This window comes from Mustela putorius, unplaced genomic scaffold, assembly GCF_011764305.1.
Source record: "Mustela putorius furo isolate JIRA1106 unplaced genomic scaffold, ASM1176430v1.1 tig00003899_pilon_pilon_pilon, whole genome shotgun sequence".
NCBI classification, from domain to species: domain Eukaryota; kingdom Metazoa; phylum Chordata; class Mammalia; order Carnivora; family Mustelidae; genus Mustela; species Mustela putorius.
Genome location: NW_025422048.1, coordinates 15740178 through 15754432, shown reverse-complemented (window position 1 = coordinate 15754432; position 14255 = coordinate 15740178). Strand labels below are relative to the sequence as shown.

Here is a 14255-nt window from a genome sequence, read left to right as displayed (position 1 = left end):
TAGTACTACAGTCACTCCAAAGTGAAATAGATACCACTCTAGCAAAATATGTACACATGGCTTAGTGAGTACTGATTGTAGTGGTGATTACAGAAATCCCGACATGGGATGAAATGGATGGAGATACACACACACACACACACACACACACACACATTGATGAGGTTTCTGAAAATGGTGAAGGCTGAATGAGGCCTATAGTCTACCTAACAGTAATGTATCAATGCCAGTTTCCTGGTTTTGATATTATACTGCATCTATAGAAAATGTAACCATTGAGGAAGCTGGGCGCAAGGTTCTTTTGTACTATTTTTGCAACTTCCTGTGAGTCCATAATTATTTCAAAATAAAATGTTAAAAATAAATGAGATGAGGCCAAGGAAGGGTTTCAGAAATGATTAGAAGGCACAAGCGATGCATATGAATGAGGCTGGATTCAGTCTGGAACAAAGGGTTTCTATTTGGCTTAAACCTGTTTTACTGTGGCCCCTTCTTTTTCAAATGATTAATTTTTTTTCGTGGCACTACACAAATATAGATATACAAATGGATATACATACATATATACAGAGAGTAAAAAGTGCATCTTCCTTTCTATTGACTTAATCAGAGGTAAACAATGTTGAGTAATTTGATACATCTGCCCTGGCATTTTATATGCATTCACACCCACGCATGGTTATGTTGTGGATAAAGTCATGATGCCACACAAAAACATAATGTTTATGACATTCTCTTTTGGGGTGCCTGGGTGGTTCAGTCCGTTAAGCATGGGACTCTTGATATTGGCTCAGATCATGATGTCAGGGTTCAGGGACCCAGGCCCGCATGGGTCTCTCTGCTGAGCGGGGAGTCTGCTTCTCCCTCTCCCTCTGCTTCTCCCCTGCTCAGTGCTCTCTAAAATAAATAAATGGGGGCGCCTGGGTGGCTCAGTGGGTTAAGCCTCTGCCTACGGCTCAGGTCATGATCCCAGAGTCCTGCGATGGAGTCCTGGGATGGAGCCCTGCATTGGGCTCTCTACTCAGCAGGGAGCCTGCTTCTCCTCCTCTCTCTCTGCCTACTTGTGATCTCTGTCTGTCAAATAAATAAACAAAATCTTAAAATAAAATAAAATAAAATAAAATAAATAAATGATCCTTAAAAAAAAGAAATTGTCTTTTTTCTCCATGACCATGTAGGCATGACCACTGTTCAGCCAGTGTATATAACTCGTTGTGTTCCTGTTACAGAGATGCCACACATGTTCAAGTGTGATGATGATAGGCATTTTGAGAGAGCCTGAATACTCAGGCCAGCCCTCCTTGTTGAAAACAGGGATGAGGTCATGATGAATCTACTTTTTGCAGACAGCTTTTAAAAAGTCATGACTATAATGAAGCTTGATCATTTCAATAGTCTTGAAAAGTGGTCGATTGTGGTTGGATTTGGTTTAGAATAAAGATAAGATGAAACCATGAAAGGGCTTTTAAACCCACCAGCAAGGAAAACAGCCCCGAACAAGGGCAAATGAAAACAGGAAAAGACCTTGTGCCGTGTCCAGGGCAAACATACACTTAAGAGGAGTATTTAGAAATCACTGTGGGGTGAAAGGTAAAGACAATGAGGGTAACGAGTCAATTCACCAAAAAAGAAATACACATGACTAGCAAATACACGAAAAAGAAAAAAACGCGCCCATGCTTTGGTGAAACTTCAGTGCCGCTGAATTAGCAGAGAAACGCGGATTAAAGAAAGGTACAATGGGTTGCCTGGCCGGGTTTTGTGCGGAGACAGCGGGGAAGGGGGATACAGTAAACATGCGGGGCCTTCCCAGTAAGCCATCTGCACCTTAAGAGCATGGTGGTCCAAACACTCCGTCCGCTCAAGGACACGCCCCAAAAGCGATCCCCGGGGATACCACCTTCCAACCCCTTCCTGCCCTCGAGCTCTGCCCTTGGGCGCCCAGGAGGAGGCGGGGCTCGCTGGCGGGGAGGTCCTGTGGGCGGTCCCGGGCCGGCGGCGGCCGCTCCGCGGAGCCCGGGAGGGGGCGTGGCCACACGAGGGGCGGGGTTACGCTGGCGGCGGCCGCCCCGGCAGCCGGCGAGGGGCGGGGCTCGCCCTAGGCTGCTCCGGAGGGGCGGCGGCGGAGGCGTGGAGGCGGCCGCGGAGGCTGCATCCCGGACCCAGCCAGGGAAGGAGTGACGGGGGCGGGGCGGGAGGGCACCGGCGGCCGGCGGGGCGCCTCAGGCCTTGCGTCCACCTGTCCGGCCGCACGCTCTCCCCTGGGTCGGCGGGGCCTGCGCCGGCCCGGACCCATGGCGGCGTCGGCGGCTCTGTCGGCGGCGGCGGCGGCGGCGGCCCTGTCGGGCCTGGCGGTGCGGCTGTCGCGCTCGGCGGCGGCCCGCGGCTCGTACGGCGCCTTCTGCAAGGGGCTGACGCGCACGCTGATCACCTTCTTCGACCTGGCCTGGCGGCTGCGCATGAACTTCCCCTACTTCTACGTGGTGGCCTCGGTGATGCTCAACGTCCGCCTGCAGGTGCGGATCGAGTGAGCGGGCGCCGCCGCAGCCCCCTCCGGAGGGTCCCGCGCACCGGGCCGCGCCGGGCAGGGGCGCCGGCATGGAGGACGGCCGGCGGGACGCGGCGGGGGCAGGAGGCGGGGCGGCCCGGGCCCGCGGGCCCTAGACCTCCGCGGGGGGGCGCCGGCCACCCGGCCGCCCAGCCACCCGGCCGGGCCCCGGCCACGACCGGCCGCCCGCCCGCGGCGTGGCCGGTGACCTATTGCACAGAAACTCTGCAAACGGGCCCTTACTGTCGGGCTCGAGGGGAAAAAACCAAACAAACCAAAAAACGATTCGAGGGCGGCCGACCTGTTGCCTCACGTTGGCCAGAGCCCGGGAAGCCGCAAGGAAAAATTCTGCAGCAGGGACTTGACTGGCCCCGATCCACAAGGTAGGAGGCCAGAGGCTGGACCCGCGGGCTGGCGGCGGCGCTTGCCATGACGTCTCGGTGGCAGGGGGCACTGTGGACGGGACCCCAGGAAGCCAGCCCCTGAGCTGCCCAGGCAAGAGGCCACAGGCGCCCCATACTCTCTGGTCCTCATTCCCGGAGGGGTGGGGTGGGGGCGGCGAGGGCATCTCGGAGCGTCAGCCCATCCCGCCCTGCTCTCCCCAGAGGCCCTGGTGCTGCCACCTGAACCCCAGGGAATGGAGGGGAATGGGCTGGGGGAGGCGCCGGGGAAGGCTCCAGAAGGAAAAGATGTTGCCACCTTTCAGCCCCTTGGGGAGCCAGACAGGGAGGGGGGTTGTGTTCTTGGCCAAAGCCCTGGTGGGTGCCTCTTCTAAACCCTCAGGCCCCTGGGGTCTGGGCAGCTGCCTCTAGCCCTGTGTTGGGGGCCTGCTCCTTCTGTGCCTGGGGCTCCCCTCCCGTCCTGGGGGCGTCCTCTGGCGCTGGGCACTTGGCCATTTGGAGACCCAGAGGAGTGGGAAGGCCGCTCGACCCTATCCCTGCCGCCACCCTCCCACCGGCCCCTAGGTCTGCCCCTAGGTCTGCCCTCCTGGTGCCACTGAAGGCCGCATCCAGCAGTCCCTGTGCGCCCAGAGGAGCCAGGGAAATGGGGGTCTCCTTGAGCCCAGGGCAGCTCGCAGGCTGGGGAGCGGAGAGCGGGTGGAGCAGCGGCTTGCGAGGAGGCAGCCCTTGGGGAAAGGCGCCCCACACTCTGTGGGACCACTGTGGAGTCTCCATCTCTCTGTCTTTCAGGAACCAGTGTTTGTAGGTGGTGACCCACCCCTTCCGTGGCCTTGTCGAGAGACTGCAATCCCTGCCCAGAGGCGGCCCCTGGGCCCAGTGCTGCCTGGGGAGCTGCTGGGCAAAGGGCCTAGCCCGGGAGGAGAGAAAGGACCTTCCAGGCAGAGGCACCGGCTGCTGGGGTAGCCGGTGGTCCCGTTCTGGCATGGGGAAGGACGTGACCCTGTCACCTCAGCGCTGCATCTCCTAGCGACGACACTTTGAGGGCGTTCTGCGCTCCCCACCTGATGATTGGAAGAGCTGGCTCTGGGACTGGGAGAGATGTGTCCTTGTCCTACAGATACAATGGAGTGGGGCTGAATCTGCGCCCCGTCTTTGAGAAAATCTGGCTCTGTGGGGGAGGGGAGTTCAAGGCCCCCCTGGGGGACGTAGGGGGAGAGAACGAGGTCCAGGGTAGGGAATGTGGGGAACTGGCTCTTCTTGGGGTGGTGTGGGAGGCCCCAGGGAAGACCGTCAGAGCTGAGATGGACACAGGGGAGAGTCCTAGAATGCCTTGCAGAGCGGAGGGCTCCACCCACAGAGCCTGGCCTCCCCTGCCACCCCACCCCAGGCTGGACCAAGAGCTCCTCGGCAGCTGGGTGGCACGGGCCTCTCGGTTTGGGTGGCAGAGTGGGGGTGGGGTGGTGGCAGGGCCCCTGGGCACAGGCTGGAACCAGGAGGGTGAAGGGATAAACCTGAGATGGGTCCCCGGGCTCGTCACCCCCCAGTCTGGGATCGGGCCAGAGAACGTCCTCTGGATGGGCTTGATTGGCCCTGAGGCCCCAGATGTGCGGCTCCTTGGCCCACCGGGATGGCCAGCTATGGCCTCAAGGGGGCCAGGAAAGACCCCGGTCCCCCAGCCACTCTGTCCCCAGTTGCTCTCGGTCCCCAGGCTCCAAATTCCTGGGACTGAAAACCGAAGCAGTCTGTCCAGCCCCAGGGACAGAGTGGCCCTGTGTCACCCTTCTGCCCTCCTTAGTCGCCCTCTAGAGGACGGGTCCTGAGCGAAGAGCTCTGCCTGCCTCACCCCGGGGACCGAGGCCCAATGAGGCCACCATGTGTGCCCTGCAGCTTCCCACAGACAGGGTGTGATGGCTCTCACCTCGTGCCAAGGGTTCTGCGGTCCCGGGTCCCGGTGGCACCTGCTGTACCCCAATCCTCTCCACCCAGCACCACGTCTGGGAGCCTGCCGGCCTGCCGACTCCATCCACAGATGGGACAGCGTGCGAGAGCCCCGTGGGGCCTACCTAGGGCCGATCCACAGATGTGCCCCTTGCAAGGCCCCGTCTCACCCTCAGGGTGACTCGCTCCCCGGCTGGGGCTGCCTGGGGCCTGGGAATCCTCTTCCTCACAGAGAGAGGGGGAAGCCTCAGGGCCCTGCCCTGAGAGCCCTGCCCTGTGGGGCACCCCAGCCCATGCCAGCCTGCCCCGGGGGCCCAGGAAGTCTCAGCAGGGCCCCTGAGGGACTGGTCAGGGGCTGCACTTCTTCAGCCTGTGGTCCTGCCCCTGCTTTTCGGACAGGATTGGCCTTAAGTAGGGTTTGGTCTTGAGTACTTATCGAGCTGCACCCCCCACCCCCGCCCGCACTGGGCCCTGGCTGCCTGACAGGCTCTCCATGCACTTTATTTATTTGCAGTCTGTGTTCCAGACAGCAGAGCTTCTGCAAAATCCGAGACACAGGCTGAAGAAGATGACTGTCCCTTTCCTGTGTGTGATTCACTGTCCTGGTCAGCACGGGCTGCTCAGAGAAATGCTCGCGTTCCTGCTGTTGTCAAATCTTGTCCCTCTAAGTTAAAAAGAAACACCCCTCCCTGAGTTCAATAAAATCCAGTCAAATTGGAGGCCTCCTCTCCTGGTGTGGGGTCCCCTGGGGGGTTGGGAGCAGGGGAGGGAGAGCCAGGGAGGGCTGCAGGGTGGGGGCCTGCCCAGTGATGCTGGGGGACCACCTGCAGGCCAGGGGCCCTAGAGGAGAAGGCTGCTGCACGGGCCTGGCCAGACAGTGGCGATTTGTCTCGTTCTCAACCTTTATTTGAATAACCGGAGACCTAGGTGTTCTCTCTGTTTCAGAGCCCGGCCTCAGAAAGTGCTTACTACAGTGGAAGCTTGAGTGTGGGCTTGGGGTGATGGGGTGAAGGAAGCTCCTTGCACATCATTTTGGGTCACCCGGGGTCCGTCTGCCATAGCAGGTGGGGAGGTGCCCCTGGCCTCCCTGCTGGCGAGGTGGGCGCCCAGTTTTGGAAAAGATAAAACCTTGGGGACCAGAAGCCTGCTGCCCTTCCCCCCGGCTGAGACCCGAACTGTGCCTTCAGAGCCCCAGCCTAGTGAGTCCCCAGAGAAGCCTGGCCATGGGGAGGGTCCCCGGGGGGCCCAGGGGCTGAGGAAGGGAAGCCCCCCGACCCATCCCCATGGGGGAGGGCTCCTGAGGGTGCAGAGTCATGGTCCCCGGAGGTTCACAGCCTGGGGTAAGGGCGTTGGGGGTGCTCTGCCCGCTGGGAACTAGTAGGGGCCAAAGCACCCTGACAAAGCAGAGCCTTCAGACACCTGCCACCACAGAAGGGACTGACCCCAGTCCCTGCCAGCACCCTGAGCTTCCCTCTGCTTAGTCCAGACGGTTCTGTTCAGTCCCTGTTGGTCCCAAACCCAGTCCAGGGGTCACGCAGCCTGGCGCCACCAAGAGAGGAGGGTCAGACCAGAGCTCGGGGTCCCAGGCACGTTGGGGAGGGAGGACCACCCTTCCATGCTGCGGAGGAAGGCAGGCAGCTTCCGCTCTGGCTCAGGGTGGCCTTCTGAGCCGAGCTCTTCCTCGGTCTGCTGCGTGGCCACGTGTACTCTCGTGTTGCCAGTAGGGAGACCTCAGGGTGGCCGTGGGCCTTCAGGGAGCCGGTGGCTGCTCAACATCTGTTCGGGCCTCATGCGGAGCAGCCTCGTGTGTATGAGGAGAGAAAAGCAAGCGGAGGGAACAGGCAGGTGTGGAGAGCCTGCCCAGTCCCCGGGGCCCTGCTGGGGGCTTTCTTCCCTGATTCTCGCCCATCATCCCCACGGCCACGTCTGGAGGAGGTCATGGCGAAGCTGTGGTCCCAGGATGACCCAGGAGCATGACCCGAGCAACTGGAGGCTCCTCACCTCCTGCCCTGTCCTTGGAGCGGACTTTCCACCCCTCGCCCCCCATGAGGAGCGGTTCCCACCCAGGTCGCAGCCCTGAGAGAGTGTGGTGTGGCTGAGCCCACCTGGACAGCACGTGGGACTGACCCCAGTGAGGGCCTCGTGCAGACCCCTGATCCCGGCAGGTGGGTGCGTGGCCACGTCCTCACACGAACGCCGACAAGACAGGCTCATGGGTCAGTTTCCTGGCGCAGTGCACCTGCCTCCCGGCTGTCTGCAGCGCTTGGCCTCCTTGTTCTCTTGTGTCCTCCTCCCCAGTGCTCCCTGCTGTGGCTGCTGCACTTGGGGCCGGGACAGGTCGTCTCCCTGGTGCACAGGCTTTCCCACAATCCACAGCCCCTCTTTGTCCTGTTCCATGTGTGGCTTTTTGGTTTGCTTGGCTGCAAATGGGAAATGCCTTTGCTTCCGCCACTCCTCCAAGGTTCCGTGGCCCCCTGTTACTGGAGAAACTCGAGTTCAGAGTTTAGAAGATCTTATTCCCATGTCTGTCACCAACCATGAGAGGACAGGGTCTGTGTGGTTCTCATGTGGAGCACAGGGGTCGTCCCAGGATCCCCTCTGTCTCCACCTGTCCGTGTTTGCAGCTGGCTTCCCCCATGGGGAGCACTCCCGAGGTATCTTCGGTCTCTGGGCTGCTTCCCACCGTTGTGCTGAGGACCCTCTGTGGGCAGCCTTTGTGGGAGACTCCCGTTTGCTCCTCTCTGGGGTCCCAGCTTCCACGGGCCTCCTTCCCACCCTTTCTGGGCAGGTTTGCAGCCCCCATCCCATCTCCCCTCCGTGCGCTGCCCCCGCGACTCCACCTCGGAGGAAGGGGAGAGAAGAGGGCTAAGCAGCAGTGCTCCACGGCCCAGTCCCCTAGACTCGGCCTCCTCTGCGGCCCTCACATTCTGGGGCAGAGGAGTTGCCGGCAGATTCAGGCACCAGGAAGGCTGTTGCTGGGGGGATGACACCAACCACAGAGCGGACTCTTTTCTGCTCTGGGCCTGCCATGTGCTCATCCTGAGGAGGATGGTGGAGGCCCACAGCAGGCAATGGCTGCTGGGCCTCGGGGTCTGGGTGACTCCACCGGGTGCCCCCTCACCCTTGGGCATGTGTCCCCTGCCCCCGGCTGTAACGGGGACATGATGACACTGCCACCTCCCTGCAGGGTTTTCTGAGGGCCGTGTGGCAATAATGCTTGGACGGCCCTGAGTCCGGTGCTTGGCAGAGACACGGGCTCAGCTCATCGGATCCATGTGTCAGGGTAGGACTGCCGTCTACCCCAGCAAAACTTCTCGGTGTTCGTGGGTGCCCCTGACATAGTGATGCCTGCCCTGGTGTCCCCTGAGTCAGCCCCCTTCAGTTCCCAACTCTGGGGCAGGATTTCAGGATACAAAGCGCAGCCCCTTCCATGTGGCCCCAAGCCTGCTTCCAGCAACTGACCTAGGACTTGACCACTTGGCGTCAAAGACACGTGTGTTTGGGAAACAAAGTCAAATGCACCCTCCAATCAGGGAGACCCAGCATGTGGGGACTCAGGAAGGAGTCTGCTGGAAATGCTGGGGACATGCAGGGGAGGGGAAGCCCTCCCCCCACAGGCTTCTCTGCCAGCATTGTCAGCACTGGGGTGGGACAGGAAAATCAGAGGCTTAGGAGAATGCAGACCCAGCTGTCGGGGACTGGGGCACACGCCTCCCCCATAACCACGAGATGGAGCCACCCTTGTAGCCGGGACCGGGTTAGGGGAGCCCCTCTGGAGAAGATCCTTGAGTGGGGTCAGAAGGACGGAGATAGTCCGTGGCAGGGCACCGAGCTGCCTTAGGCTGTCGCCCTCTGAGGGTCCACCTTCCCGTGGAGGAAGGCCACAGCCCTGGTCCCAAGGCCGAGCAAGGTCCCAAGGTCACCAGCACCCGCGTGGCCCGCCACACGAAACAAAGCAGAAGGCCTGCCTCTCTCACAGTGTCCACCTTGTGCATGTTCTGTGGTCACAGCAGCCTGTCAGGGCCCGTGCCTCCTGCTTCTGTGCCTCAGCCTCTGTACCCACAAGGATCACTGCTGCCGTCGCAGGGGCCCCAAGCTCCAGACCTCTAAGCCTGCCTCCTGTAGGGCCCGCCCCTGCCACCATCCAGGCAGTGGGGAGGCAGCAGACCGGCTCTCGTGGCCACTGAGAGGTGGAGGGCAAGGAGGGTCTGTCTCCTCCGCTCCTGCTGAGACAGCCAATATGCTGGCCGTAGAGAAATGGGCTGGGGCCGGTGCCCCTGTGTGCGCTTGAGGGGGCCGGGGGGCTCCTCGGTGGGGGCCTTGGGAAGATGAGAGCCTGTCCTGGAAGGCTTTCGAGCCAGGCTGCGGCCCTAGAACATGCTGGTGGCTCTTCACCCCCAACCATGCAATTCTCTTTTCTCAGCCACTGGGACCACATGCTGTGTGAATGGAAAGTGGAGAGACCAGGCAAGGCTGGGTCCAAACACCCTGGAGATACATACCGGGACCAAGTGGGATTTCTCCCGGAATGCAACGTTGATTTCATCTTAAAGTCAATTCACAGTTTACTCCATATTAATATAAGAAGGGGGAAAACCTGACCCTTACAGTAGGTGCCAGAAGATTTGACAAAATCCAACACCCGTCCACGAGCATCATTTTCAGCGAAATTGGTATATAGAAAGGCATTTTCTCAGCCCAGTAAGGAGGGTCTACCCAATCTTACCGTGCGCATAGCACTTAATGGTGAGAGAATGAATATTTTCTCTGCCCTCGGGAACAATGCAGGCTGTGCCCTTTTGCCATTTCTATTCTACATTATAGGGGAGATCCTAGCCAGTGCACTAAGTTCCTCATTCCCCCCCACCACCACCAAATACAAGCATTCTGATTGGAAAGGAAAAGTGATATCAGGGCTTCTTAAAGAGATGACCGAGGTGATTCCAACGTTTGCACATAAATGCAGAGGGCTGAGGAGAGCCAAACAATTTGGAAAGTGAACCGAGTTTCGGGATTTTCAGTACCTGATTTCAAGACTCACAGCCTTCATCCAGGCCTTGTGCTACTGCGGAAAGATAGAGATCAGTGGACAGAACCGAGAGCTCAGAATATGCTCAGAACTGCGCGGAGGACGGGCTTTTGATAGAAGCACCCAGGCAGTCCAATAGAGAGACGATCCTATTTTCAAGAAAGTCCTGGCATCCCTGGAAAAACACGCCCGTAAAAATGCAACTTGACCCTAAGCTCACATCACAGAGAGCACTTACCTCAAAGCCGTGCCGTGCGTGTCAGAGAGGAAACCACCCCTTATGCCCCTGCAGGGACTGCGGTGCTCAGCTGAACCGCGGGGCGGCTTCTCCCTGACGTCAAATTTCAGAAAAAGTCAGGCCCGATCACCCCGGGCATCACAGTGAACCGGCTAAAGCAGATGCCCTGCAGGCTCCCCTTGAGACCCACATCCCCGACCTCCTTTAGTCGCCCCAAGACCTGCTTCCCTTCCCCTTATCCAAACCTGCTCTGCGGGGCTGGGCCCCTGCCCGCCGACCCGCCCCGTCCAGGCTTTCTGCTGTAGTTCAAGGGAGTCGCCAGCAGGTGGCGGCGCTCTCGTAGCACAAGCCAGACCGGGCCCGGAGCAAAGAGCCGGTCATCCCGCTTGGGCAGCATTCGCTTCCTGTAAATGGGTAAAACACGAGGCTGACATTTGTAGGTTTTCGTTACCCGAGACGCAAGATCTCGAGCGAAGAAGACCCAGGAAGGACCATGTGCTTCCGATGACATGCATGCTACCACCGTGATTTTCCGACCCAGCGTGGGGAGCCGGGGCCCCCGGTGTCCCCAGGTCTGTTCAGAACTCCATCAGCACCCGGAGACGGCCAGTCCCGTCTAGAAAGGAGGCGCCTTGCGGTTCCAGCCGGCTTGGGAGCGGAGAGCCGCGGGGCTGGAACCCCGGCTCTTCGGGCTATGAGGCGGGTGCCAGGCCCCTCGTTCGTACTCTCCGCCCTTCACGTTCTTCCTGGGCACACGGATTGGTAATTCCGAGGTCCTGTGAGCAATCGGGGAAGTCAGGCAGGTCAGGGAGTCAGCCCTGGGCACGGAGCCCGGCGCGTGGGAGCGGTCTTGGGGAAGGAGGACTGGTCTCTATTGGCTAGGAGCCTTCCTCGTAGCCGGTCATACAGGCTGCTCCTTCTCCGGGAAGCCAAAAGGAAGCCCAGTGTCGGTGTCAAGGCCGTGGACTCCGTCGCTGGGTCCAGCAGCGGGACAGCTTCCCAGTGGCCGTGGGAAGAGCCCGGCGGCTCCCTGAGCCCCAGCTTCGTGGCCGGCGAGAGGAGCACGGGCCACATCCTCCAGGCAGGCTGTCTCGGGGTCCGGATGTCGCCATGCTGCGGGGGTGCCGGGCGCAGGGGACGGGCCGCGGAGGTCACAGCCGCTGGGGCGCCCTGCACACCGGGAGCACCGTCCCTAGCGCTCTGGTCCCTCGATCTTTCAATCTGGCTTTCCTTGGCGGTGTCCGCACCTCGGCTGGCCCCTCTCCTCGGCCAGCCCTGCGCTGCGGGGTGGAGGACTGGGAGGGACAACAGGGATGGAAAAGGAGAGAAGGAGAACCTGAAGCAGAGGGCACTCCCTCTGTCCACACGGGTCCCCCTTTGGGAAAGACAGCCGCCTGTGACTCTGATGGCTGTCCTGCAGCTCCCGTCTGCAGGGAGGGCCCCGAAGCTCCCAGGTCTCCTCTGGGCCCGGCCTTGCTGGAAACGTCCTGCGTCCTAGCGTGCCTGACCGCTTGGCCCCCAGCAGCCACAGCAGCAAGACTCTGGGTGCTGTCCGTCTGTCTGTCTCTCTCAGCAGTGCCTCTGGGAGCTCTGAAGCACAAGAGCCTGGCCACATTCCTGCCCCGACTCTGTTCCTTCCTGTGATTTCAACTTTTCTCCTGCCAGGGAGAACCAGGCCTTGCCATGCCTCGAAGTTCTTGTCCCTGCTTCCTGAGAGCTCTCTATGCAGGGCCCACTTACTCCCCACTTCTGTGTCCAGCCCAGCCGGGAGGCGCTCCAGCCCGCCGGCGCTCCAGCCCGCCTTGTTTGTTGTGGGGGAAGAATTTGGAATCCCAGCGTTTCAGAAACCAAAGATAATCTTTATGTTTCTTTGCTGCTGATCCTCATTTGATTTGGTTTGGTTTGATCATCATCGCTAATAATATTTATTGGACGCTGAAGAGGAACAAGGCCTTGGCATAGGTACCTTCTAGTACTGGATTCCTTAGTGTTTTTTTTTTAAAAGACTTTATTTATTTATTTGACAGACAAGTAGGCAAAGAGGCAGGCAGAGACAGAGAGAGGAGGAAGCAGGCTCCCCACTGAGCAGAGAGCCCCATACAGGGCTTGATCCCAGGACCCTGGGATCATGACCTGAGCCGACGACAGAGTCTTCAACCCACTGAGCCACTCAGGCGCACCCATAGTGTTCTTTATAGACAATGTAGGTGAGAGGCAACAGCTTCAGACATAAGGCACCCAAGAAACAATTAAGTTGTTTTTTTCCTAATCTTTATTATTTTTTAAATATTTTGTCTATTCATTTGTCAGAGAGAGAGAGAGAGCACAAGCAGGGGAAGCTGCAAGAGGAGGGAGAGAAGAAGCAGGGAGCCCGATGCGGGGCTCCATCCCAGGACTCTGGGATCATGACCTGAGTCAAAAACAGATGCTTAACCGACTGAGCCACCCCAGCCTTTTTGTTTTTAATCTTGAAAGCTTTTTACCCCTCAATCTTTTTTATATTTTTTAAGATTTAATTTATTTATTTGACAGAGAGGTCACAAGAAGGCAGAAAGGCAGGCAGAGAGAGAGGAGAAAGCAGGCTCCCCGCGGAGCAGAGAGCCCGATGCGGGGCTCGATCCCGGGACCCTGGGATCATGACCTGAGCCTAAGGCAGAGGCTTTAACCCATGGAGCCACCCAGGTGCACCACCTCAATCTTTTTTTAAAAAAGATTTATTTGTTTTAGAAAGAGAGACAGAGAGTGAGTAAGAACACGTGAGTCGGTGGTGAGTCGGTGGTGAGTCGGTGGGGTGCCGAGAGAATCTCAAGCAGACTCCCTGCTGAGAGCAGTGTCAGACTTGGAGCTCCATCTCACTACCCTGAGATCATGACGTGAGCTGAAATGAAGAGTGCGAGGCTTAACCAACTGAGCCACCCAGGTGTCCCTCCCCTCGATCTTTCAATCTGGCTTTAAGCAAAGCAATAGAGTAAATGAGGTTAAAATTATGCCAGAAAGATGGTCAGAAGGCATAGAGGGGAGGAAATGGGGCAGGCAAGAAAAGGCATTTTACAGGTATCACCTAAAGCATTTCCTGAGTCCAAGTTGCCCTTGTGTCTTGCTGGGGGATAGCGACAGCCTCTAAACTGGAAGCCTTTTCGCTTCTATGCTTGCCCCTCTGTCCTACATACAGTAGCAAGGCTGAATTGTTTGTTTGTTTTGTTTTGTTTTTGTTTCTTTTTTTAGGGCTGAATATTTTAAAGACTTTATTTATTTATTTGATGGACAGAGATCACAAGGAGGGAGAAAGGCAGGCAGAGAGAGAGAGAGGGAAGCAGGCTCCCCGCTGAGCAGAGAGCCCGATGCGGGACTCCATCCCAGGATGCTGGGATCATAACCTGAGCTGAAGGCAGAGACTTTAACCCACTGAGCCACCCAGCATTCCAGGGCTGAGTATTTTAAAATGGAAGCTTATAGTGAGCCCTGGGTATTATGTAAGACTGAAGAATCACCGACCTCTACCTCTGAAACCAATGATACACTATATGTTAATTAATTGAATTTAAAGGAAAAAAAAACAAACCAAACGAAAACAAAAAACCAGAAAGCATGTTTCTTCTGCTGCTTTAAGCCCTAGGATTCGGCACTTAGGCCACACAGTAGGTCCCTTCCTTCTGCTGTTCTCTTGTGTTCTGCCAGTGATTCTCCCAGATGTGCCTTGAGAGGAGCTGTCCTTTTTGGAGGGAGAGGCTCACTCTGATCATTTCACGGGACCTCCTTCTCATTTGGACCTCTACCTAATGTGACATCTCAAAGAGGTGTTGCTGACCACCCTGTGCCCCGCCTGCTTCTTGGTTGTCTCTCAACTAGAGAATGTTTACCCCAGGAGGGCAGTGTCCTTGTCTGTCCTGCCCCCCATTTATTCCCAACACTTAGAACCGGGCCTGGCACGTAACAGGTGATTGATAAATATTGGCTTAATGATGATCAAGATAGTCCCACTGGGTTTTCTTTCCCTTTTCCTTAAGCATACGGTGATTCTTCATGTGGTTTTGCGCTGCTTCCTGGTGCCTTTAAGCTCGTAAGTGGAAAAGGGAACCAGATACGAATTCCTGTACTTGA

General features: G+C 57.9%; 1 protein-coding gene across 2 annotated transcripts; it reads left to right on the top strand.

Annotated features, from left to right (window-relative positions):
- Positions 1-2069: 2069 nt before the first annotated feature.
- LOC123388481 (small integral membrane protein 10-like protein 2A) lies at positions 2070-5606 on the top strand. 2 transcript variants are annotated; one of them, XM_045068146.1, is made up of 2 exons: positions 2070-2516; positions 3739-5606. In XM_045068146.1, the coding sequence occupies exons 1-2, from the start codon at positions 2295-2297 to the stop codon at positions 3910-3912; spliced, it is 396 nt and encodes a 131-aa protein (XP_044924081.1). In that variant the 5' UTR covers positions 2070-2294; the 3' UTR covers positions 3913-5606. The 2 variants fall into 2 exon arrangements, with proteins under 2 accessions (XP_044924081.1, XP_044924082.1); XM_045068147.1 differs by having other exon boundaries at positions 2070-2931.
- Positions 5607-14255: the final 8649 nt, after the last annotated feature.